We start from the raw sequence: 27,771 nt of genomic DNA, 5'->3' as shown, positions 1-27,771 counted from the left end.
ACGAGCAGGTAACCGCTCCCCACAATAGATCTACCTGACCAGCTCGGACCAGTCGTCCTACATGACTTGGAATAGATCTCGTGGTCATATCTACTCCTGAGGGGCGCTCCGCTCATCGCCAGCCGACCTTCGCAATGGGTCTCCGACTCTCCGAGTACGAAGCCTCAATGGAGAACCACCAGGTCCAGCCCTACGACATATGAAATGCTGCCTCCAGCTATGCGTACAACTTACAACGCTGCTCAGATCCGTGTTTTACGCGCTGACCTCGGCCGAAGCCACGCAACTTCATCAACATGATCCGGATTAAAGATTATCGTGAAGGATCCATCCACACGGTCCAAGAGGGTGACTCTAGCTCCTTGTCTGGCACCGCATCTGATGCCTCTGTCCACACCAAGCTCTAGCATCATGGAGATGAAGGCGTCGAATACGATCTGGATATCCCAGATCATGCCCCAGGGTTCCCGCAATTCCTGTCTTTCCCACCAAGGCAAGGGGGTTTGATCAACGTTGTCAATAACAATGAACCACCAGCAGTTGGCGAAACAGAATAAGAAAGGACTGCACGTGAAGCACGCAACATTGACCGGTTTAATCATCGGCAAATCAAAGCCGAAGCAGACCAGGAGGCGCGGCGCACAAGGGTCCAGCCACGTGACCTCAACGATGCTTTCGACAGGGTGGGAGACAAACAAGTCTTCAGGACTCCAAGTGCCAACGTAGCCGTCGCCATGGCAACAATGCAATGGCTACCAAACACCTCAGAAACCTAAGCAGTTCGCGATGAAATACAAGCCTATCTGACGGCTGCTATGGCCCAGACCACGGAGATTGCAAACCAAGCTTGGGCTCCATCCGTATTAGTCGAGTCAAGCCACAGCCGCCAGCACCCAAGTCGTTCATAGCCACTCAACCAACGTGGCTCGCGCAACAACGATGGCCATGATGGTGGCCAGAATGACAACCGCCGTCAGGACAATGACCGCCAAGACAACCGCGACAATCGCCACGATAACCACGGTCGTAGGGCTAATCCAGATGGCAATCGAGATCGTCGCGATGGAAATAATGATCTCTGCCATTACCTCAGTGGACGCGATCTGCGCGCTCGCATTAACCAGAGAGCCGATGATCAAGCATCCTACGAAAGCCATCGCTGTATGGAGTATGACACCACCCACAGTCCGCCGGGTCTGAAATAGTTTACCCCACACCTTCGCCAAGTCATATGGCCCAAGAATTTCAAGCTCGAGAAACTTCAGAAGTACGACAGCAAGGAAAACCCCCAAATTATGGGTCATGCTCTATGAAACTGCATGCAGATCAGCCATGGCTGACGAGCATGTCATGTCTAACTACTTCCCAGTCACTGTTGGTCATACAGGTCACCAATGGCTGGTCAGCTTGTTGGCGAACTACTTTGCTTCTTGGCAGGAGCTTAGGCAAGCCTTCATCGACAATTTCATCGCTACTTGCGAACAACCTGGCAATAAGTACGATCTACAACGGATCCGAGATCGGAAAGATGAACCACTGCGTGAGTACATTTGGCGTTTCTCGGAGATGCGCATCAAGGTCCCATCAATCTCCGACAACGAGGCATTCGAGGCTTTCATCACTGGCCTCCGCTTCCATGACGCCCTAAGAGACAAGCTCCTCTGGAAGAGACCTGAATCAGTCACAGCGCTCTTGGCCACCGCTAAGAAATATGCGGACGCCGACGACGCTAAAAAGATAATCGTTGAAGTAGCAGCAAGGGTTCCACGCTCTGACCACCCTCCACACCGCGATGATTACCGCGGCAATCGTGGTCGGAACGACAATTTTGACCGCCGCAACCAGCGCAATGACTCCCGCGACCACCGCGACCAGCGTAATCAGCGGCGCAACCACCGTGACGATTACAGGAGCAAGCGTGCTTGGGAAGACGACGGCGAGGTCAATACCATGAAAAAGGGCGGCGGACATCGTAACTACGAAGACGACTATGCCAAAGCATTGAAGGGGCCCTGCCAGCTCCATCCTAAGTCGAACCATACCATGGAGAATTGTCGCGTCCTCAAGACTATCTACACGCGTCAATAGGCTCCGGATACATTCGACAAGCCTAGCGACGTAGGGGGACAGCGCAACGAAGATAACGACGATGACGATGTAGACCCTCGTCATAAATACATCAAGCCAACCGATCGCGTGCACACCATCATCGGCAGCAAGGTGTCCATTGAGACCAAATGAGAACGCAAGCTGCTCGCCCGCGCTTGCTTGAACGTGGCAAAAACCGACAACCTTCTCACTGATTCGCGGCTCCCTCCGTGGTCTCACCGCGAAATCTACTTCAGCAGGAAGGACCAATGGGCCACCGTACCTGAGCCAGGGCGTTTTCCCCTGGTCCTCGACCCTTGTATCAACAAGGTTCAGTTCGACAGAGTACTGATCGACGACGGCAGCTCCATTGATATACTATTCAAAAACAGCCTGCCCGCCCTAAAAATAGCCCAGGCGGACCTGAAGCCGTACAAGGCACAGTTCTGAGGCGTTCTCCCCGGATAGAGCTCTACACCTCTCGGGCAGATCACGTTACCTATGCAATTTGGGACTCCAGACCACTTCCACACCGACTACGTCAACTTTGTGGTCGCTGACTTCGACGGCATCTACCATGCTATTCTTTGTCTACCGTCGCTCACCAAGTTTATGGCCATACCTCATTACAGGTATCTGATGCTCAAGATGCCTACTGAGAAAGGAGTCCTAACCCTCAGGGGCAACGTATACGCAGCTTATACCTATGAGGACGACAGTTTCAAAATAGCAGAGGCCCACGACCTCTCTATTCGCATGGCCGAGACCATGCTCGATGCTAAGAAGACCTCAGCCGACCACCTAGAGATCCTAGAGCTCGAGGCTCCACGCAAGAACATCAGGTCAAAGGAGCACAAGGTGATCCAGCTGGTCGACGGCGACTCCAGCAAAATGGCCCTTATCGGGGCCAACCTGGATCCCAAATAGGAAGACGTGCTCGTCGGGTTCTTGAGGAGCAACGTGGACGTGTTCGCATGGAAACCTGCCGACATGCTCGGTGTACCTTGGAACTTGATCGAGCACTCCTTGAATGTCAACAGCAAGGCCAAACCTATCAAGCAGAAGCTACGATGGTTCGCTCGCGACAAAAAGGAGGTGATTAGGGTAGAAGTGACACGGCTTTTAGTAGCCGGATTTATCAAAGAAGTGTATCATCCAGAGTGGTTAGCCAACCCGATTCTTGTACGCAAAAAGAATAATGAATGGAGAATGTGCGTTGATTACACTGATCTCAACAAACACTGCCCTAAGGACCCCTTTGGCTTACCTCACATAGACGAGGTCGTAGATTCAACCACCGGTTGCGAGCTCCTTTCCTTTCTCGATTGCTACTCTGGTTATCACCAGATCGCTCTCAAAAAGGACGATCAGATCAAGATGTCTTTTATCATGCCTTTCAGCGCCTACTGCTACACGACTATGTCGTTTGGGCTCAAGAACGCTGGGGCTACATACCAACGCGCCATTCAGGCCTGCCTCACAGACGAGATAAAAGACAACCTTGTAGAGGCCTATGTGGATGATGTAGTTGTCAAAACCAAGGAAGCACATACCCTTGTTGACAACCTAAAGCGCACCTTTGCAGCCCTCAATACATTCCAATGGAAGTTAAACCCAAAGAAGTGCATCTTTGGTGTTCCTTCTGGTATATTGCTAGGCAACGTCATCAGTTATGATGGCATAGGCCCTAATCTAGAGAAAGTCAAAGCTGTCTTAGACATGAAGCCCCCCAAAAAGGTGAAGGATGTCCAGAAGCTTACCGGATGCATGGCTGCTCTCAGCCATTTCATATCAAGATTAGGAGAAAAAGGGCTACCGTTTTTCAAATTGCTCAAAGCATCCGAGAAGTTTGAGTGGTCGGAGGAAGCAGACGCTGCCTTCATGCAGCTAAAACAATACCTTACATCACCTCCGATCCTCACGGCTCCTAGAGAAGATGAAACTCTCCTACTTTACATTGCGGCAACCAATCGGGTGGTCTCCACTACCATGGTGGTCGAGCGCGATGAGCCGGGCCATGCCTATAAGGTACAGCGGCCAATTTATTTCATCAGTGAGGTACTCAACGAATCCAAGACCAGGTACCCACAGATTTAGAAATTGCTCTATGCCATACTGATAACATCCCGAAAGTTGAGATATTACTTCGACAGATATCGTGTGGTGGTCATGACTGAGTACCCTTTGGGGGACATCATTCGCAATAAGGATGCGAATGGGCGCATCGTCAAATGGGCAATGGAGCTATGCCCCTTCTCCTTGGAATTTGCAAGCCGTACTACAATCAAGTCTTAGGCACTCATCGATTTCATCGTCGAGTGGACAGACTTAAGCACGCCTGCTTCTCCGGGATCCGACGAATATTGGACAATGTACTTTGATGGCTCTCTCAACATTGATGGTGCGGGAGCAGGAGTTCTTTTCGTGTCACCATCCAAGGAGCAGCTCCGGTACATCCTCAGGATTTATTTCTCGGCATCTAATAACGCCGCCAAATATGAAGCATGCCTGCATGGTTTACGCATTGCGGTTGAGCTTGGTGTTAAACGTCTCTATGTCTACGGAGACTCGGCTCTGGTCATCAACCAACTCAACAAGGACTAGGACACGACCAGCGAAAAGATGGACGCATACTACAAATCGATAAGAAAGCTGGAAGGCAGGTTCTATGGCATCGAGTACATACACGTGGTCCGGGACAAGAACCAAGCAGCGGATGCGCTATCAAAGTTAGGATCATCCTGAGCCAAAATCCCACATGGCGTATTCGTCCAAGACCTGCTCACGCCTTCCATCGAAGAGGAAGATTCCACGGTCGACAAAGCTCTAGACCAGCAATTGGTGGCTGCGGTTCTAGCGTCGAGCACAACCGAGCCGCCTCCGACCACTCATGAGCCAGACTGGAGAACACCTTTCATCAAGTACTTAACAGATGGCAGTGGTTATACTGATCGGATAGAAAATGAGCGCCTGATGCATCGCAGTAAGCAGTATCTGATTGTCGATGGTAAGTTATGGCGCAAAAACGCAAAGGAGGAAATCTTGATGAAGTGTATAACCCAGGAGGAAGGCAAACATCTCCTAGACCAAATCCACTCTGGCTCCTGCGGCAACCACGCGGCCTCAAGAACACTGGTCGGTAAGGCTTTCCAAGCAGGGTTCCATTGGCCGTCAGTAGTAGCCGACGCAGAGAAGCTAGTCCGCCATTGTGAGGGTTGTCAGTTCTTCACCAAGAGAATCCACATACCAGCACATGAGATACAGACGATTTCAGCCTCTTGGCCCTTCGCATGCTGGGGACTGGATATGATCGGGCCTTTCAAACCGGCTCCTAGGAAATTTACATGCGTCTTCGTGTTGATTGACAAATTTTCTAAGTGGATAGAATACATGCCTCTGGTACAGGCATCCTCAGAGAAGGCTGTCACGTTCCTTGACCAGGTCATCCACTGCATTGGCGTACCCAACAGCATCATCACCGATCTGGGTACTCAGTTCACCGGGAACGCTTTTTGGGATTTCTACGATGAAAGGAGCATAGTAGTAAAATATGTCTCGGTGGCGCACCCTAGAGCTAATGGACAAGTCGAGCGGGCAAATGGCATGATCTTGGACGCATTGAAGAAGAGGATGTATAGAGAAAACGACAAAGCTCCCGGAAGATGGCTCAAAGAGTTACCAGCTGTGGTCTAGGGCCTCAGAACTCAGCCCAGTCGAAACACCGACGTCTCACCATACTTTATGGTTTACGGCGCTGAGGCAGTCCTCCCACTAGATATAGCTTTCAGATCAGCACGGGTAGAGAACTTCGACGAAGGCAAGGTCAATGAAGTACGGGAGCTAGAAGTGAACAGCGCAGAAGAGAAAAGGCTTGACTCTTGTGTATGAACGGCCAAGTACCTTGCTGTTTTGCGCAGGTATTACAACAAGAACGTTAAAGAGTGTTTTTTCGTGGTCAGGGACCTAGTCCTGAAGTGGAAGACGAACCAGGCTGGCGTCCATAAACTCGCAACCCCATGGGAGGGACCCTTCATGATCAAAGAAATCACACGACCAACGTCTTATAGGTTAGCCCACCTGGACGGTACGGACGTACCAAACTCATGGCACATCGACAAGCTTAGACGTTTCTACGCTTAACTACTGAGATATGTACTCCTCTTGTACTTTCGATTTACTTCAATAAAGTATGATTAACCCGACCACTCTAATGTGTCACTTCGAATTTTATGGTTTTTCTAACTTAGCCAGTAAAAGCCGACCACCACTCCTTCTATGGTTTTCGGAGCAGGCCCTGTCTCCGGTTCCTCCCAACGCGTGCATGGGATCCGCTCTCTATGTTATGGGTGATCGATAGGTCCCCCTTGGCTTGACTTGTCCGCATCTATGTGTGCACAGGTCACTGTACCTCACACTCCGACCACATGCCAAGTTAGGGCCGCACAAACTTTTCAGGATGATGTGTCGAGCAAAACGGTACAACTAAACAGAACGTTAACATGTTCTCACTTAGTTACACCAACATAAAGTTTCAAGCTTAAATACGCTTCATACAAAGCAAACAAGCTTATAATGATATACAGTCACATTATTACAAGCTTGCCTGAAGAGGCTCAAGTTTACAATAACACAACTATGTCCTCCTTCTACAGCTCTAAGCCTTTTACATTGGCTGGTCGGGGCGCGTGGCACTTACTGCTCGCCGATTCCGACATCCTACTCGAGTCTCGAGGACTCTTGTGCTAGTCGAGCTGAAGGGGATGGCCCCACCAGTGCCTAGCTGGTCGAGACCGTAGGCTTCGTTGGTTGGCTTGCAGCTGATGGCATTTCCAACTGACTTGTTGATGGCGTACCCTATACAGGTGCTGTCCCACCTCCACACAGGTTAAAGTCGCCAATTATCTTTGACGACAAGTCCAGCTAGGCCGTCCAAAGCTCCTCCACCTTGTCTGGGTCTACCTCCTTTGGGTACCCAGCCTCTAGGCGCTTGAGATCGATCAGGGGGTAGTGAGCACATACCATGCTTAGTACATGGGCACCCGTGTACTCACCCGCCTCCTTCACGAACTTTTGGAACCATCCCCACGCTTGTCTGCATCTCTTGACCAGTCCGAGCTGGGGCGTCTTTGGCTCTTCCTCTGTGAGCGCCAGGTCAATAAGGTCGAGGACGGGGACAATGCCAGTTGCCACTTCTTGGCACCGGTTCTTCCACGTGTCCCGCTCCTCGGTGGCCACGAGGCATCGTGCTTTCTAGGCGTCACGCTCTTTGATCACGGCCTCCAAATGCCTCTTGGCATTGACTTTTAAAACTGAACACCGTATGAGACATCAAAATGTTATTGCATGACAAGACAAGGCGGGCAAAAGAATGAGAAAGGTGGTCTGGAATGCTTACTTTTTAGTTCCTCCTTCATTTTGGTGGTGTGGTCCTGGAGTTGAGACTGGCCACGTGCCAGTTTCTCGTTATCTTCCTTCAGACGACCACACTCTGCGGTCACGCGGCTATTCCCCTCTTGGAGGTAGGTTACTTCAGCTTCTAAGCCTGCATTACAGCTGTCACTACCAACAACACAACAATACGTGTTACACACTTGCTGTGATAAAGTGACAACTTACTTATTCTTTCCCGCTCTTTGTTATTAAGCTGGCCGACCAGGTTTTGGTTCTGTGCCTCTAGCTCTGCCGTCTTCTGGTCGGCAGCTTCAAGTTGGCGACGCAAGTGTTCCACCTCAGCCACTGGTTCTTTATTATTCGCCGTGATTCCCTCAATCTGATCGAAGCACCTCTTTCGGTACCTCGCGGTCTTCATCAAGTCCTGCACATAAATAAGCTAAGTCAGACAGATCAACTACATAACAGGGTCAAGTGGTCAAGCTAAACATACCTGGACTTCTGTCACCAGACGCTTTGCCGCCCGTTCGACTCTTAGGGTCTCTTCGACCTCTGGGATTTCTTCGTGCATAACCCATTTGTCGTTCCACCGGTGCAACACATATACATGTTGTCGTTTATCTTGGGGATGGCCAGGACCTCTTCTACTTTGTCCTCTTTAGCCTCCTATTTGGGGGGCGACGCTGGTCTAGAGTCTGTAGTCTCCACGACCACCAAGGCTTTTCCACGAGCCATTGCATCTGCAAGAGTGCTCTGTGCCACTTCCGGCTGCTGCTCCTCGGTTTGATGCGGCTCCCTTGGCGCCAAGGTATCCGCCTCAGCAGGTTTCGTGCTCGGAGCACTGGTATTCTGCTTGGCTATCTTCTCGACCAGCCGCTCAGGGACTAATTTCTGGTCGTCCGCCTTCTGAGGTCCCAATGGAGTTCCTTCTATAGGCTCCTCCATGGCTGGCTACCGGGCAGTTTTTTCTGCCATTGCTGGCGAAGTTGTGCCGCACCCGGCTAGCTGGTCGAGGTTCTCGGTGGACGTCGACATAATTTATCAGAGACAAGTTCAGAAGATAATAGTATTCAATACAAATTACAAGCTTACATCAAAGTTATAGATACTTACAGCTTTGAAGCACGGAATGATGTGGCGAAGGAGTGTCTCCTCGACCGCCCCTGCTCCGCGTGCTCGGCAGGTTCCACCGGAACTCTTTCCACCACCGGTACAGGCGTCGGGGCTTGATGCTCGGCATTTCCTTTGCTTGTCCTCTGTGTTGCAGTGGTCGGTGATGCGATCACTACTGGCACAGAGGAGGTACCCTGCTCCATCGACCCCATTTGTCTCCTCCTCTTTCGAGGGACGAGCCAAAAGATGTCCGCATCCTCTGCTTCGTTGTCCGAAAGGGGGAAGATGGCTTGGCGTCGTTTGTTGGCAGCCGGACGCTTGCCAGCGGCTCTGGTCGATGCATCCTCCATAGCCTTGAGTGCCACCCAGTGGACGTCGTCGGTCCTGGCGCTGGTCGGGGCAGCTGGGCCGGCAACTTGTGGCCAATCCACACTGGGGGGCGGAGACACGAACACTGCTGCCCGGTCACGACCATTACTCTAAGACACATAACGGAGACAACAGTCAATTTCTTGTTACAACATGATTCTACAGTTAAAAGGAAGCATCATTTACCTTTGGGGGAGGTCGGGCCCGCTTGAAGGTGTGCTCGATGTCGTTCAACCTGACGTAATTGGGATCAGCCAGGTTGGATAGCTCCCCAATCCTAGCCTTGACTTCTATCTTGTCGAGTGCCTCTTTCCTGGTCCTTGTTGGGTCTACGCTTCCCTGGTACTCGAAGCCAGGATGTACCCTCTTCTGGCAGGGTTGGATCCTTCGGCTGACAAAGTTCCCGACCACGCTTGGACCATCCAGTTTTCTCCACGGGATCATCCTGAGCAGCTCTGCGATCTGCTCTAAGTTCTCGGGCTTCTCCAACCAGCTGTTCTTCCTCTCCGGAATCAACCCCACATCACAGAGGGTGATTGTGTTTGGCTCTTCACGGATGTAGAACCACTTCTTATACCATTCATCCAGCGAGGTGTTCCAGGGGCAGTGCAGGTACTGGGTCTTCATGCCATCACGAAGATTGAGGTAGACACCTCCAGCTATCTTCGAGCCGCCGCTCCCTTTCTTTCACAGATAGAATAGGTGGCGAAAGAGGTCGAAATGGGGCTGGAAGCCACCATAAGCCTCACAGAGATGGATGAAGGTGGAGACAAGAAGAATCGAGTTGGGATGCAGATTGCAAATCCCAATCTCGTAGTACAAGCAGAGACCCTAAAGGAAAGGGTGCACTAGAACCCCGAAACCCCATTTGAAGAAATCCTCAAACACCACAATCTCACCTAGTTGTGGATCGGGAAAGCTTTCTCCTTCCGGCACACGCCATCCCGCGAGTGCCTTGTTGTGGAGCACTCCCATGGCGATGAGGTCTTCGATGGTCTGCTCATTGCTCCGCGATTTCCACCACTCCTTCGCCATGACTCTGCCTTTCTTCTGGGCGTCTCTCTTCACCATTAGTCTGTCTTTACTAAGGGGGTGGATGCGGTGGCGAGGGGGTTGGCGATGATTTTTGGAGGAATAGGGTTCAGCAAGAGGAAGAAGAAGGTTGCGGCGGTGAATGACAATGGGGAACGGTATGAGTAACTTACCAGATCTACATTATAAATAACAAAGAGCTCCGTTGTTTCGTCCGCCCGAGATTATTGGGAGACGTGCGCGCGCGCCGCAGACGGTTGTTCACACAACCTCAAGATCTACGCCAATAAATGCGCCCCTTCATTACCAGTGTACGCGCCTTTTCATTGATAGTGTAAGAGGGCCCACACTGACGCACCTCCATACAGGTGCCAAGCGACTGTTTGCTAGAAAAGAGTAAGAAGACAGAATGACATACTATACCCGTTTGCTTTTTTGACCAGACGTGTCAGACTGGACTTGGCAGAGAAAGGAGATAAATAAATACATCAATGGCGTTTGTATTTTTAGTGCTTGTCTTGTGCTCAAGGATGGATCAGACCACTGCCGTGCTCGTGGACTGCCAAGACCACTGCCATGCTCGGGGACTGCCCAGACCACTGCCGTGATCGTGGACTACCAAGACCACTACCGTGCTCGGGGATTGCTCCGACCACTTTCGTGCTCGGGGACTGCTTCGACCACTGTCGTGCTCGGGGACTGACTGACCTTTGCTTGGAAAATGGTCCTCCTCGGCTACATGTGATTTGTACTCACATACAGTTGAGAGACATTTATTTAGACCTTGCTACAAGGCTCATATTTCGCCTTCCAGCAAGCTCGGGGACTATGTCGGTATGATGCACCTACCGGTGCATCTCGTTTTGCCTGTACGGCAATTGGATTCTTAACTTCAGCGGACATTCTTTTTAGACCCTGGCACCACGTGCCTGCGTCACCTACTACCAGGCTCAGGGACTAAGTGGGCACACTTCACCTTGTGGTGAAAGTGTTTGTTTAATCGACCCCTGTGCTTTGAATGATTGTAAGGATTATTAATGTGCTCGGGGACTGTCCCGACCACTGCTTGAATAATGGTTTTCCTTGGCTACATGTGATTTGTACTCACATACAGTTGAGAGACATTTATTAAGACCTTGCTACAAGGCTCATACTTCGCCTTCCAGCAAGCTTGGGGACTACGTCGGTACGATGCACCTGTCGGTGCATCTCGTTTTGCCTGTACGGCAATTGGGTTTTCAACTAAACTGGGAATTCTTTTTAGACCCTGGCACCACGTGCCTACGTTACCTACTACTAGGCTCAGGGACTAAGTGGGCACACTTCACCTTGCGGTGAATGTGTTTGTTTTTTTGACCCCTACGCCTCTGATGTTCAAGGACGCTATGTTTCAAGACCACTTACATTTCTTTTCATAAATACAAGTGGGCACACTTCTCAGGACAGAAATATTTTTCTTTTTTCTTAAGAGCACCATACATTCTTCGGACAACCTACTTCTCCTGTGATGATGGTGGTCAGAGACGTCAAGGACTCAAGCTCTACTTGTCGGAGAAGGTTAAAATGGCGTGTCGTAGCATAATGCATGATGCTCGAGGACTAGCTGTGGGGGTATTAACCCCTATACCCTTATGGCTAAGCTTGGGCTGGCCCAGATCAATGGGTCTAGTCCACCCGAAAGACGACGTGTGGCCCAGCCAACCTGATCAGAGTCCCACACAAGAAGTCAAGGCGGATTTGGCGATCAAGCAGGATCCTGGTCAGTTAGAATAGGAATCCTTATCCGGCTACATATGGCAATTGTAACTAACTAGGATTGGTTTCCAGATCTATAACCCTACCCCCCGGACCATATAAGGCGGGCAGGGGATCCCTCTAAAAAACATCTCTCATTGACATACAGCAATACAAATCAGACGCAGGACGTAGGTATTACACCTTCTTGGCGGCCGAACCTAGATAAAACCTCATGTCTGTCTTGCGTCACCATCTTGTTTGGGGCTTGCACATCTGTCTGTCGATAATCTACTACCTTGGGCATACCCCTAGGTACACTGCCGACCATATTTCGTCGACATCAACAGTGTGGCAGGCACTGACGTCTGCCATACTATAAGAAGACGACGCAACCTCCCATATGTATTTGATAATAACAGTGTTATGGGCGTCTACAATCATCTTGTACCCGACGGCGTATGCAACAAGACTTAGCACACGTACACTCTCTCTCTATCTCTTGTAAGGCCACTCCCTTCATCTATAAAAGGGGATGCGATCTCTCCCAAAAAAGACATCAGTTCACTTACATCGATCCCCTAGAGTTCACTAGTACACAACAATAGAACCACCAGGTTCATACCTCGAGCACATACTTGAACACTTAGCACATAGCGGAGCTCCCGTCACTTTTGGCCCCTCAGACCAGAGTTCAACCGGACCTCTTGTACCCCCCATCTTTCTCCTTCTCATTTGTAACCCCACTGCAAACTTGTAAGTGCATCTAGCCCTTTAGTGGGTTTTGGTAAATTGAATGACAACACAATTAAAGGTCTAATAAGTTTGCTAAGTGTTGAATAGGAAATTGAGTCTATTGCATATACTTGTGAGTTGTGTATTAACAAGTATATACAAGGTTCAACTAGTAGGCAAACTTGATGATATGCCACATTGTGTTAAAGTGAATATCAAACTGTGTATTGTTGTATTGGAAGTTTTTGGAAGCAATCTAGTTCAAGCAAAAGATAGCAATGCAAATAGAATCAATGAAATGGCTTCTATGTTGTGGGATATCATAGCATCATGTGAAAGCAAACATACTTGGTAAATGACAATGTATAGTGGATATAAGTCGGTCTCTACATTGGTTTGCTTACATGGATGAATATATGAAAGATCAATTGGAATGTTAAGCCAAAATGAGAAGGGAATAAGGAATCGTGAATTAGTTTGACCATATTGATGTTGATCCATGTATGTCTCTATGTGAGACAAACTGAAGCTTGATTGATTTCAACATTCATATCTAGAAAATATTCAAGCAAGGATCAAAATATTGAAGAAATGTTTTTCAATGGATGCTTAATATAATGTGACTTAAGTATGGCTTGATAGGGTGAAGATAGCAAGGAAAGGGCTTTGAGGTACTAAGCGAAGGTGAAGGGCAAGTGACGGCTTGGCGACCAAGGTACCATGGCTAAGGTGAAGAAGAGAGTACTTGTATTGAGTCGAGGTACTAATCAGGCTCTAAGGAGTCAAATTATATTGAGGATCAAATCATTAGTGGAAGTGACTTGAAGCCATGAAGGTGAACTCATAAGTATGGAAATGGTTCAAGTCACATAATCAAGGTATAATGAGAATAAGGAAAACCTATTCGATAATAGAAGTTTTCAATTGCCAAATAAAGTGGCAACCAGCTCAAAGGCATTTACATTCTTTTATGCTTTGAATTTGAGTTTAGGAAAAGTTGTACTATAAAGAGGGATTCTAGTACAGTTGGTCAACTGTGCAACCAGATGCTCAAAACTATAGATCTATATCCTCTTACCCAGCCAAAAATCTCTAGATTCTACCTATTTTGGCTAGGGCGGCAGTGCCGTCCTATAAGGGTGGCAGTGTCGCCCATAAACGACCATTGGGACCCAAGAGGTATAAATACCATTTGGGCTGGCCCACAACGGAGAGCCTTCTTCTCCAACGGTTCAGTTCAAAACTGAATAGACCAAAGCTCACCTCTCTCTCCTCCATTGTTGCTCCTTCATCCCTTAAGCAAATCCTTGATTCCCACCATCAAAACTTGAGAGAAAAGGCAGCAAAACTCGATTGGAGAGAAGACCCACCAATTCCCAAAGTCTAAGAGCATTTGGTTCATGTTTGGCTGGCGGTTCTAGGGTTTGTTACTCTTGAAGCTTGCTCCTAGCCGGCTAGGCGTCGCCCTTGTGCTTGCCAACTTGTGTGGCAGCCTTGGGAGGTTTGTAACCTCATCCTGCAACTAAGAAATTACCCATCACTTCAAGAGTTCATTCTCTTGATTTGAGAACAAGGGCAAGGCAAGCCTTGGTGACGAGCCAATCCTTTTGTGGATGCCTCAACAACGTGGACTTAGGCAAGCCTTGGTGGCGAGCTGAACCACGGGATAAATTTTGTGTCTCACGTGCTTAACTTTGTGTTCTTGCTGGTTCAACTTATTGCTAGCTGTTGTTAGGGTTTCGTAGCTCGATCCTCTCTTGTGTGAGATTTTTGTGGTATCCAGTCTTCAAACTGGATTTTGTCTTTCTGTTGTAGGATTGAGCAGTTGAGAGGGTCAGGTTACTATCTATGAAATCTCAGCACTATCTGCTTTATTTTTGAAAAGCGGCAGTGCCGCCCTATAAGGCCGGTAGTGCCACCCTCTGTTCTAACAGAGTTTCAAGTTAAATTTTTACAGGCCTATTCACCCCCCTCTAGGCCTCCTAGGTGACATTAAGGTCCTTTCAATTGGTATTAGAGCCTGGCTCTCAATTTTGGGCTTAACCGCCTTGAGAGAAAGATGTCGACAAGTGAGGAGGTATCTCTAGAACTTTTACTTTTAGATGGCTCAAATTATACATCTTGGTCTGCTAGTGTGCTTGATGTTTTTAGGACCATGGGTCCTCAAATAGAGCAGATTATAGATGTGAGCATTTCACCTCCTCATGATGATTTGATCTACTTATCTAGAGAGGAAGTGAAATGCTTACAACTCAATGCTTAAGCTGCTAATGTCTTATTTAGTGCTTTGAGTGAAGATGTACTTGATGTTGTCATATTTGGAGATGGTAAACCACTTGGTGATGGTCATATCATTTGGACCACGCTCAAGGAAATGTATGGCAACTCCAAATGTGAAGAGAGCAACCTCTCATTGGAAAAACCACTTGAGGAATGCTCAACTTCATCGACAAATGATGAGCCTCAAGTGATTCTCTCAAAAGGCCTATTTGATCATGCCACATCCACTTCCTCGCCAACATATGACTTATTGGATGATAATGAAATAGTTGGTGAGAACAATATTTTTACATGTGGTACTTCTACTTTCTTTAGTTCTTGTGAGACTAACATTTTGAAGGAAGAAGAAGCTTATGATCGGTGGAAGCCAAATGATGAATCCACCTTACCAAGAAGCTCAGCTCTCTGTACCACTTCACATATCGGTCTCATGGCAAAGAAAGAGAAGAAAGTGGCAAGTGAGAGTGACAATGACAGTGGTAGTGATGATGATGAGATCAATCAACACCTTGCACATCTAAGCAAGAAAGACAAGTTGATAGTGATCAAGTTCATAGAGAAGATTCAAGAGCAAGAAGAAGATCTCTACCAGCAAAAAGAGCTTCTCGTTGAAAAGATCAAATGCTTGGAGAAGTTGACCAAAAAGCATGAAAAGCTTAAGTGCTCTCATGCTAGCTTGGTCCAAAGGTATGAAAACTTGTTAATTGAGCAAACTCATACTATTAACACGCTATCTTGTGTTGCTCAATTAGAATATCAGAATTATATGCTCAAAGACAAGTTGGAAAGGCTTACTAGCAAAAATGAGACTTTGCAAGAAAGTCATGATGGACTTTTGTGCTCTCATGAGAAGCTTATGGAGTCTCATCTCATGCTAGAAGTGGCTCATGAGGTTGTGGTAACAACGGTAAAATTATACCAACCTCACACTCACAAATGCACATATACACAAGTTTCATCTATTTTATCATGTGCTAACAAGTGTTGCTCTCAAGCAAGCCAACCTTCCGTTGAGCATGTAATTATAGAAACTTGTGATGATTTCATTACAAAAGAAAACGAATAGCTCAAGGAAAAAGTTGAAATGCTAAAAAGGGATTTGATTCAATGGAAGGGCAAGTGCAATGCTCAACCTTCTCAAGATAACCATGAAGACATGGTGAAGAAGCTTGAGAAGGGATCAACCGATGCATGCATCAAGCCTTATCAAAAGGGTTACAAGTCCAACAATGGTAAAGTGAAGGGGATACTTAAAGAAGTGCAATCTATCCAGAATGCAGTAGTTCAGCCAGCTGCACAGACTGCGGCAGTGCCGCACCCCAAGGGCGACAGTGCCGCATCTGGACAGAACAGGAAAGTTCCCAAGGCCATCAAGGTGCAACGTCAATCAAAGAAGACTCTCATCACTTGCTTCAAGTGCAAGAAAGAAGGTCACCATGTCAGAGATTGCCCCTTGAAGAAAGAAGAGAAGGGCGTGAGCAAGATCCAAGAGAAGAAGAAGATGGCTCATGTCAAGTTCTCCAACATGGGACACAATGCTTCTATGTGTTCCAACACGGTCGATGATCAAGCCACACTTCCAAAGAACAAGACAAGAAGAAGCAAGAGGAAGTGTTATGGTTGTCATGAGAAGGGACATGAAATTGGCTCATGTCCTAATAAGAAAAGTGAAGGCTTGTCATCATCAACAAAGAGGTTCATTAGCAAGATAGCAAGCAAAGTGCAAGAAGAGAAGGCTAGAAAGAATAAGAACCGCCTATGCTACACTTGCAAAGGAAAGGGACATTTAAGTAAGGATTGTCCCATGCGTAACACTTCTAAGCTCAACTTGTCAATTAATTTAAATATGCTTAGGATGCCCAAAAATGACACTTATGCTAGAAAGGTGATTGGTTCACCATGTGCTAGCACACATGCCATTTGGGTGCCTAAGTCTCTTGTGACTAACCATAATGGACCCAACATAGTTTGGGTACCAAATTATGCTTAGTAAGTGTTGTAGGTACTTGAAGGTGATATGAAGCTTCGGGGTGCTTGAGCAAGTTGATTGAAAATACTCACTCAAGCTATCAATCAATTCACATTGCATATTCTTATATGGTTGACCCGAAGATGAATCAATAGAAATACTTCAAACTTCATATTCACCTCGGTAACTAGTACCTAACCCTTGCTAGCTAGCCACTTGACATGTGTAGTCTCTAATAGTTCACAAATATATGTGTGTTTGTGAATTATTAAGAGTGGCTAGAGTACTTCAAGTCTAAATGAACCATTTGCCATATGATGCTTTTAATGGCTCTCTAGTAGAGCAAGATCTTATTCATGTTGTAGGTAATGAGGAACCACCTTGTGGGGCAATCAAGAAAATGGCCATTGATGATATAAGACCACAAGAAGTACATGCTACAAAAGTGGAAGCTCCTCAAGTTGCTGATGTACCAAATTTTGCTGACAACTCTGATATAGAGGTGCAACACACCCCTGCTACAAATCAGTAGGGCGGTAGTGCCGCACCCAAGGGCGGCAGTGCTGTCCCTCCAACATAGTAGCAGCTGACTCCACTCTAGTTCGTGGACAAATCTACAACCTTCATATGTGCAAGATGAAGATGAAAAGACCACCTCATCCATTACAATCAAGAAGGGTGGTAACATCTAAATCTCAAGTGCAATTTATTTAAAACTAAACTCCTTTGTGTCTTGTGTAGCCACTTAGGATAATAGAAGCACTTGAGGATATTCAGTGGTTGCTGGTCATAGAATAGAAATATGATCAATATTGATTTGATCATCCACATCAAGCAACATAGATTTCAAAATGGCCAAGAATAAAGAATCAAGCTCAAGTAAAGTAAAAGGACTTATTACTCACAAGTCAAGAACTTCCTACTTGATGGAATCTTGTCATATGTTAGATTGTCAAATTCTCATTCTCATCTTATGGGCATCTACATGCTATAATGGTTGTGAGTATCTCTTGGCATAGTTCAAATTGATTACACTATTGTTGCCATGACCTAGACATAGAGTGAAAATCTTAAGTTCTTAAATGAATAAAGTGCTATGTGAGAAATTCAAATACTTAGAGCACTTATAAAAGGAGACTTTAATCTATGGCTAGAGTTGTGAGACTAATCTTTCTCTCTAAGTGATTTATGTAGTCTCACTAAATGAGAATGTGTTTCTCAAATAGAGTGTGCTATTATATGAAGGCTATCAATCCAAAACCATGTGATGTATTTTCTCTCTAGCTAATTTGGATTAGATTTGTCTATGTTAGCCACTCACCATAATATGGCTTAAGTCTGCTCTTTGGACTTAAATGACCAACCATGCACATTTACATTTCCATTCCACTCAAAAGAATGTGCATGAGACATTAAGGGAGATTTAGTCCATGTTATGAGGTTTCTCCATTTTGGTAACCCACTTGTCATCCACATATAAATGGTTACTAAATGGAAAACTAGTGCTTGTGTTACTAATGTCTTCTTGTGATTGAGCTTATTCATAGAAAATCAATAAGAAGATGTTGTGCTAATTTAATTCACAAGCTTAAAGGTTATTCTTCACCTAAAGAAAGATGTTGCTGCTAAAGGCCATTTAGATCAAAAGTTCCAGTTTCGCTTGAATCAAGTTTGAGGTTGATTTGAATAAGCTATATAAGAAGAATTCACAAGATTACAAGTGTTGATGAGAGGAATGAATGGATATAACATCTTGTATGTATTCTCAACTGAAATTACCTCAAAGATTGGATAGGAAAAGAAGAAGAATCATCGATCATCAAATCTGTCCAGAAGATTACAAATCTGAGTTGACTGCCTTCAAGCATGGATTTGGAGATTCAAATACTGATAAATTGACCTAAAACTTTGTGAGCATGCTATACACATCTAGTACTTGCTGCTGTACAATTGGTATGAAGATTGGTTTTGAAAAAAATCAGTTTTGAGTTGGTTTCTGTTAGCTTCAACAGTGTAGTTTTAGATTTGAGCAGTTCTGGTAGAAAATTATTTTCACAGACCAAATGGAGTTCAAATGAGCTAAATTTTTAGAGAAGTTAGAGGACTCATAGATGAAGATCTCTACCAAATTTTATGCATATTGGGCTAGTGGTCTGAGAGATACGGATTTCTTTTTCCTTTCTGAGGATGACAGAATCTGAAAACTTACTGAATGGAATTGGATTGTATTGTGGCAACACGATTGAGTTAGCTCTCAAGTTGGTCATGAAGAATCAGTAAATATGAGAAATATAAATTTGACCTAAAGGAGTTTCAATGGAAGAAAAGAACTCACATAAGGGTCCAAATAAGTTGCAATCAGAGTACAAGCAGCAACAAGTGATTGCAACTAGTTGGAACAAGAAGTAATCAGCTGAGACTATTGAATTGCAAGCAGTTTCAAGGAGTTCAAATCAGTTGAAGTATAGTTCAAGTCACTCCCTTGACCTCATATTGTTAATGTGCTTAAGTGAACTTTGTGTACTCTTGTAAGCACAAATTTAGGGAGAGCTTAGCCTATATCTTGTGGGATTATTGGTTTCTTTCAAGTGTTTGATGTGCAGTCACACACATGGAAAAAGGAGGATGGGTAGTTCCTTTGGACTCTCTAGGTGTTTCATAATTATTCTAGGAGGTCTCGGTCTTTATAAAACAAGTGCTCCTAGTTTAAATGTTGAATGTCCTAATCCTTTAAATAGACCTAGATTTGGATGAGATGGAGAAAATAATTGAAGAGTGGGCTTTCATTGCTATTTCTCCTCTCTAAGTGCTCATCAAGTACCTATGATCCATCCCATTGATCTCCCATGATCTTATCAACAAAGAGTGGTAACTCCTAGTTCATAACTTGCAAATTTCATGAATTTTACCCTTGCTCTCTGTGTGAGTTGCTCTAGGTAAAGAAAGAACTAGAAAACTAATATGGATCTTGGATGATCACAAGAGCTCAGTTTTACTACATTTCATCAAGTGAGAACTATAGCCATCCAAATCATTGAAGTCTCACCTATGATGGTCATATCGATGACAATTTATGTGGTGATCTATCTACCTTGGTGGTGGTATGTTTACTTGGCATAATTTCAATTGTTGCAAATTTATCATGCCTTTACCAAGATATAGGATGAACTTCCCTTGACTCTTAAACCGATTCTAGTGCATTTCACAAGTAATTCAAGCACTTGATGCACATATTAAGGGGGAGCCCATCCTATGCCATGTGTCTTTTAAGACTAACCTTTTCTTCTAGTGAATTTGTGTAGTCTCTTGCTGAGAATGAGTCTCTCATGAGCATGCTATATTGACTCAATCCAAATTGGTTATCTCTCATATTCATTTGGATTGTATTTTTTATCTCTTAAGTAGCTACTCTCCATAATATAGCTTAAATTCCCTTGTTTGGACTTAATTGACCAAAAGTGCCTATGTTCTTGCCTTCCACATGTATATGTATGCACTATCAAAAAAAGGGAATTTAGTCTATGTTATAAGGTTTTGCAATTAGTGATCTACATGCCTTCCACATCCAAAATGATCACTAGTTGTGAAATTCTTTTGTGCAATTTAATGCTATCTCTTGTCTTTATGAGCATTTCCTAGGTGACATTATGAGATACGGGCATTCATCCCAATTGGCATCAACTAGTGAAGATCCTTTCAATTGAACAACACTCGCAATTGTTGATCTTTGGGATTTCTCTTGGTTGGGCTGGATAGCTCTTGAAACAAGCTTTCTAGAAAGTCCAAGATCACTAAAATAGAGTTCGGAGTAAAGAGATATGACGTTTTCCATGAGGTGACCTATGCTGATTCTGAGAGCTGCGGCAGTGCCGCACCTGTACAGGTCTTGATGGCTAGTTTTTGAACTCCAATGGTCAGTTTTGGTTTTGGGTATATATATACTCATCCCATGGCCCCTGGGCTAGCTGCTGACAACCAAAACATTACAAGGCCTTGTGAAGACTCTCTCAATTGGTGTCAAAATTATGAAGATCATATTTCAATTGGTATTGATTGATAATCTTTAACTTGGTATATTAAGAAATATGTCTTCAGCTGATATCTCAATATGACAACAAGAGCTAGCAATGGACTTTCAATTGATATCAAGCACAAGTTTATGATATCTCCTTGAAAATAATGATGATGAGAGATGGACACAAATGAAATTATCTTGCATAAAGAAGTACTAGTCCCATCAAAGCACTAAATCTAAGTATTGAAATCATCTTCATGGTGGAGATTATGAGGCTTAGAACAAAGGTATATCGCTCCACGAACTCATGTGTTACCTTTGTGCATCTAGGCCTTTACATGCTAGTGTGTGCATGTGTATGCAATTTTTGAGTCACACCATAAGTTTATTCTTGTGGTGGCGATTAGAGAATTCTTTAGATATTTGGTTGATACCTCTTGTGGTGATGGCATGAGTTTGTCTCATGTTATACTGTCATCTAAGTGAGGTATGAGCCAAATATTCTAACCTCTCAAGAATCTTGACCTAAAAGTTGCATACTTTGTTTGGTAGAAAATAGGTGAGAAATCTCATATGCTAAACTTTTACCTACTCTTGCCCTCACTTGTCAACCATCATTTCTTCCTTTTGGTGGAGAGATCCTTTTTGGAGATTAATGCCAAAGGGGGAGAAATATTGGGGGAGAATGTAAGGGGAGAGAGATTGATATGAGGATGGAAAGGGGTAAAGGAGAGGCATACATATAAGGTTTTTTAAAAAATATAAATAAATAAATTGTGGTGTGTGCAAGGATAGTTTAAATTGATGCTCTTGATAAGGACCATTTATGCTAGCGTGTGGCATTCATGTCTTGAGTGATGCTTGTATTCTCCTGTGCTGGTCAGGCAGGTGCTGCAGTGCCACCCTCTGCTAGTCAGCAATCTTTGAGTGCATGAACTATCATGAGCATCACGGTTATCATGTTACACCTTGCACCCCATGGATGCTAAGATATAGAGGAGTTTCCACACTTCATCTTAAATATGTGTATTTGGCATTTGAGGCCAAAATTTGAATTCCTTCAATGCACATATTTAGGGGGAGCTCACTATATAATAGGATTCAAAATCTTAATGTTTATCAATCTCTTATAAGCTTTAGTTGTGTTGTCATTAATCACCAAAAAGAGGGAAATTGTAAGTGCATCTAGCCCTTTAGTGGGTTTTGGTAAATTGAATGACAACACAATTAAAGGTCTAATAAGTTTGCTAAGTGTTGAACAGAAAATTGAGTCTATTGCATATACTTGTGAGTTGTGTATTAACAAGTATATATAAGGTTCAACTAGTAGGCAAACTTGATGATATGCCACATTGTGTTAAAGTGAATGTCAAACTGTGTATTGTTGTATTGGAAGTTTTTGGAAGCAATCTAGTTAAAGCAAAAGACAACAATGTAAATAGAATCAATGAAATGGCTTCTATGTTGTGGGATATCATAGCATCATGTGAAATCAAACATACTTGGTAAATGATAATGTATAGTGGATATAAGTCGGTCTCTACATTGGTTTGCTTACATGGATAAATATATAAAAGATCAATTGGAATGTCAAGCCAAAATAAGAAGGGAATAAGAAATCATGAATTAGCTTGACCATATTGATGTTGATCCATGTATGTCTCTATGTGAGACAAACTGAAGCTTGATTGATCTCAACATTCATATCTAGAAAATATTCAAGCAAGGATCAAAATATTGAAGAAATGTTTTTCAATGGATGCTTAATATAATGTGACTTAAGTATGGCTTGATAGGGTGAAGATAGCAAGGAAAGGGCTTCGAGGTACTAAGCGAAGGTGAAGAGCAAGCGACGGCTTGGCGATCGAGGTACCATGGCTAAGGTGAAGAAGAGAGTACTTGCATTGAGTCGAGGTACTAATCAAGCTATGAGGAGTCATATTGTATTGAGGATCAAATCATTAGTGGAAGTGACTTGAAGCCGTGAAGGTGAACTCATAAGTATGGAAATGGTTCAAGTCACATAATCAAGGTATAATGAGAATAAGGAAAACCTATTCGATAATAGAAGTTTTCAATTGCCAAATAAAGTGGCAACAAGCTCAAAGGCATTTACATTCTTTTATGCTTTGAATTTGAGTTTAGGAAAAGCCGTACTATAAAGAGGGATTCTAGTACAGTTGGTCAACTGTACAACCAGATGCTCAAAACTATAGATCTATATCCTCTTACCCAGCCAAAGTAGCCAGCCAAAAATCTCCAGATTCTACTTATTTTGGCTAGGGCGGCAGTGCCACCCATAAACAACCATTGGGACCCAAGAGGTATAAATACTATTTGGGCCGGCTTACAATGGAGAGCCTTCTTCTCCAATGGTTTAGTTCAAAACTAAACAGACCAAAGCTCACCTCTCTCTCCTCCATTGTTGCTCCTTCATCCCTCAAGCAAATCCTTGATTCCCACCATCAAAACTTGAGAGAAAAGGTAGCAAAACTTGATTGGAGAGAAGACCAACTGATTCTCAAAGTCTAAGAGCATTTGGTTCACGTTTGGCCGGTGGTTTTAGGGTTTGTTACTCTTGGAGCTTGCTCCTAGCCGGCTAGGCATCGCCCTTGTGCTTGCCAACTTGTGTGGCAGCCTTGGGAGGTTTGTAACCTCATCCTGCAGCTAAGAAATTATCCCTCACTTCAAGAGTTCATTCTCTTAATTTGAGAACGAGGGCAAGGCAAGCCTTGGTGGCGAGCCAATCTTTTTGTGGATGCCTCAACAACATGGACTTAGGCAAGCCTTGGTGGCGAGCTAAACCATGGGATAAATTTTGTGTCTCGCATGCTTAACTTTGTGTTCTTATTGGTTCAACTCTTTGCTAGCTGTTGTTAGGGTTTCATAGCTCGATCCTCTCTTGTATGAGATTTCTGTGGTATCCAGTCTTCGAACTAGATTTTGTCTTTCTGTTGCAGGATTGAGTAGTTGAGAGGGTCAGGTTACTATCTGTGAAATCTCAACACTATCTGCTTTATTTTTGAAGAGCGACAGTGCCGCCCTATAAGGCCGGCAGTGCCGCCCTTTGTTCTAACAGAGTTTCGAGTTGAATTTTTACAGACCTATTCACCCCCCTCTAGGCCTCCTAGGCGACATCAAGGTCCTTTCAAAACTTCGAGCACCTAGACTCAGGAATAAAGTCACTGACCGATTCAAACTGGACGTATGGCACGTTGCCTGAACCAGTATAAACCCTGTGTCATTGAGTGCTAGGCCATATCCGATCACAACGTACGGCAAAACTACAAATATTTATGTGTTGGTCACTTTATGCACTGACAGTTCTAAAGAAATACAGTATGCAAAATTATAAATCTTCACTTGCTCCCATAGTCAAGGGCGATAGATTTGAGGAATTTTAATGTCCTAGGAACCAATATGAGATCGATCAAATGAAAGCGGTCTCGTATGCTTCAGCTGTCGAAAGTTTACAGTATGCTCAAGTGTGTACATGCCCTGACTTAGCGTTTGTTATCGGGTTACTTGGCAGATATCAGAGTAATCCAGGAATAGAACATTAGAGACTAGTAAAGAAAGTTTTGCGTTACTTGTAAGGCATAAAAGGCCTCATGTTAACGTACAAAAGATCTGATTTCCTACATATAGAGGGGTATTGAGATTCAGATTATATGGGAGATGATAGAAAGTCCATGTTAGGATATATATTTACTCTCACAGGAGGAGCTATATCATGGAAAAGCTCTAAGTAAACCGTCACTACATCGTCTACGATGTATGCCGAGTTTGTAGCGTGTTATGAGGCCACGGGGCAGGTAAATTGGCTAAAGAAATTTATACCCAGGTTGAAAGTGGTAGACGACATACATAAGCCACTCAAGTTGTACTGCGACAATAATCCAGCAGTATGTTATGCTCACAACAATAAGTCAAGTGGTGCTGTCAAACACATTGACATAAAGTATTATGTTGTAAAAGACAAAGTCCGGGATCATATAATTAGTCTTGAGCACATCAGTACAGAAAAGATGCTCGCAGATTCGTTTACAAATGGCTTACCACCCAACGTGTTCCGAGAACACTTAGCCGGCATGGGTTTAAGGGAAAGCCTATGATTCCTGGACAATAAGGGCCTAGTTGAGAACCTATTTCAAAACAGAGAGGTGCATTGTAGTTGTTAATCTAATGGCACTGACCGTGACGATGAGGCACGCTTTATGCACTGATCTGTGATGGAATGGGAAAAAGATAAAGTAAGTTAAGTTTAAGTAATACGATGAGATCAAGGGGGAGATTGTTAGTGTTGATCTCTCCAGCTCGGCCCAACGGCCGAGTTGGGCCTTGACCTCGTGTCCTGATCGAGACGCCTAACCCTACATGGTTGGTGGGCCCCCGTCGCACTACGCTATAAAAAGAGGTGGGGGCCGACGGCTCTAAGTACGAGGTTCACCATGAGCCGCCACACCTACCGATAAACCCAATCCAATCTAGTGAGGGGCGTAGACAGCGACAGGAAGCTCCACTGCCATCTTCATCGCCGCCTCTGCGCCACCACTGCACTGCGATTGACATCAACACCATCACCGCGACACCGCCGACCCGGACCGCATCACTTTCACCATGGCTACGTCGAGCTCTTCCTCCAAGCCCGCGGATGGTCGGTGACATCTCACCTACTTTTCTCTCTCTCTCTATCTAAATCATGTTCTAGGAAGTCTTATCCTGTATGTAAGGTTGTACATGCTAGATTTATGTCTAGGTGATCCACTCTCTATCAGGTGGATCCTCTATATTTGAGAGAGAAGGGGCGGATTTTAAGTAACTACTTTAAACTTGTAGGCATCGGGGATATGCTTATATTGCAATTTTCTATATTATTAAGGATGTGATAGGTAATCCGTTGAAGATGCTCTTAGTTGTTCTTAACTCTTACGTCCCAAATTCATGATTGATGTAGATGCAAACTTTCATTTTACAGAAGAAAGGAAAAAAACATCAAGAAGCCATAAAATGATGAGTAAGTCTAACGACCTTTAGGTGAGGTCAATAGTCGAATAGTCCCCAGATGAGACGAGAAAACGAGTGAAAATTACAATAATGTCTATAAGAAAGAATTGACTGACATTTAGACGACGACCTATTTCTATGACAGCAACGCACTTGGCATTGTTTTGGAAGCGTCTTTCTTCCATTCTCCGTAGTTCACATATACTTCTATCCTTTTGCTACATTTAATTTTTGCTATGTAGCTGTCAATCTGACACTGATGGCCATGACCTCCTCAGTTTTATCTCGGAGAGACAAAAGATAGAAAAATACTGTTCTGACGAAAAAAAAAATCGAACAAGTCATTTTTAAGACAAGCGAACGGGCCACAGTCACGCATATCAGCATTTGTATTTATAAAGGAATAACGCCTGCAACAATGCACTGAAAGATCAGCTTTAACAAGAAGTTTGTCTTTTCGCATGTGACGCGTGCGGAGCACCAGACATGCATACTGTGCTTAATTGAAGCAGCCACGGCGCCACCGGCTCACCGCACGACCACCAGCCAGAGCATTCTTCACAAGAGAAGGCGTCAAGGCGAGAGAGAATGGAAGGGGACGAGAGAGATGGGCGCGGCTGAGGGCATGGACTCACACGCTTTCTTGCGCTTCTAGCTCTAGGCGCCGTGCAGGCAGCGCAGAGGGGGAAACGCCATGGCCGTGGCGCCCCTCCTCTCACGTATGTTCGTTCAGATGCAGCAACTACGAAGAAGCAGTTGTTCCGAGCGGTGAACAGAGCAGTCCGTGGTCGGTTACCTTGTAAGACGAGGCACTCGCTCTCGAGGCGGTCGACGAATCCGAGCAAGTAGTTGGGGTCGTGCAGCGACCGCAGAACGTACTGCTTCCTGCCCCCTCCGCCGCCGGCGCCGGGACTGGCATGGTGCGGCACGATGCAGGCCTGCAGCTCCCTGCCGCCCCGCACGCGCACCTCCACGGAGGTATCCCCGCGCTTGAACGCCGCGTGCAGCGCCTTGTGCAGCCCGGCGCGCCCGCCCTTGAACGGCGCCTCGAGCTCCAGCACCGCCGCGGTGCCCCCGCCGCCGCCGCCGCCGGAGCCGCGGCCCACGCGGACGGCCTCCACCACGTCCCCCTCCTGCACGACGCCCGCGCCGCCGCCCCACTCCGCCTTGGAGCTCCCAGCCACGCACTCCAGCGCCACCACCGGCGCCTCCGCCTCCCGCCGCCTCCTACTCCCGTCCCCCGGCTCCGTCATGGCTCCCGGGTCCCGGCTCGCGGCTCTGCTCCTCCCCTCCCCTCCCCCTGCCAGAGCCCAGAGAAAGGATCGCCCTCGGCTCGGTTGCTTTTATCGAGTGGATGGACGGCAGCCGGGGACGCGCCCCCACGTGCCGCCCGTGACACACCTGAGGCAGTGAGGCTGGATTCCGCTCGTGGTGGCGGGATCTCGGACGCGCCGCCGGCGCGGCGGGTTCGAGCCCCCGATCGATTCGGCAGCGCGCACGCTCCGAGATTCCTCGGTCTCCTCTCGTCTCCTCCTACTCTATTCGCTCCGGTCCACGCCTCCACGGGCGCTGGCGGACCGCTGGAGAGCTTCTCTTTTCTCGGTGCACGGTGCGGGAGGTTTAAAGAAGGGGGCGGCGGGCAAATCGCCGTCAGCCCGTCACGGTGGACGAACCCGACCAATCGCGTGGCATCCAGTGGCGCGCGGCTTCCATCTGATGGAGTGGTGACGAGCCGACCCCGCGCGCGCGTCGTCCGGCTGCCATGCGGGGCCCAGGGCGTGTGGACCGCGGCCTTAACGGTGAGCACTTACGTGAGCGATGCAGCGCCTCGTTGATGGATTTGTTACCATCTCGGGTCCTTTTCAGGTCGCTCATGAACTTGTGCTCATGCTCGTGCAAAGGCCTCTTTTTACTTTGTTTTTTTTTTTTGCAAAAAAAAGCATTGGCCGGCAGAGCAGAGCGCTGGTCCAAGAGTTCTGTTTCCATTTTGCATTGATTGTTCGGATCCGTAGTTCCGTACATATGAATCACCGATCCT

At 45.8% G+C, this 27,771-nt stretch overlaps 1 protein-coding gene across 2 annotated transcripts in view; it reads right to left on the bottom strand.

Moving 5' to 3' along the window:
* Nucleotides 1-27,472, bottom strand: part of LOC136549944 (uncharacterized) — a 51,018-nt gene extending 23,546 nt beyond the window's left edge. The window contains exons 1-3 of one of the 2 annotated variants that reach the window (XM_066541377.1): nt 7,973-8,102; nt 7,705-7,903; nt 7,484-7,630 (exon numbers count right to left, since the gene is read on the bottom strand). In XM_066541377.1, the coding sequence (XP_066397474.1) occupies nt 7,484-7,630; nt 7,705-7,903; nt 7,973-8,050 (424 nt within the window). In that variant the 5' untranslated portion in view covers nt 8,051-8,102. Of the gene's footprint in view, nt 1-7,483; nt 7,631-7,704; nt 7,904-7,972; nt 8,103-26,529 lie in introns of those variants that run through there. The other variant, XM_066541376.1, reaches the window with a different exon arrangement.
* Between the last annotated feature and the right edge of the window lie 299 nt (nt 27,473-27,771).

This window comes from Miscanthus floridulus, chromosome 4, assembly GCF_019320115.1.
Source record: "Miscanthus floridulus cultivar M001 chromosome 4, ASM1932011v1, whole genome shotgun sequence".
In the NCBI taxonomy this organism is placed as follows: domain Eukaryota; kingdom Viridiplantae; phylum Streptophyta; class Magnoliopsida; order Poales; family Poaceae; genus Miscanthus; species Miscanthus floridulus.
This window is presented reverse-complemented; position numbering and strand designations above follow the sequence as displayed.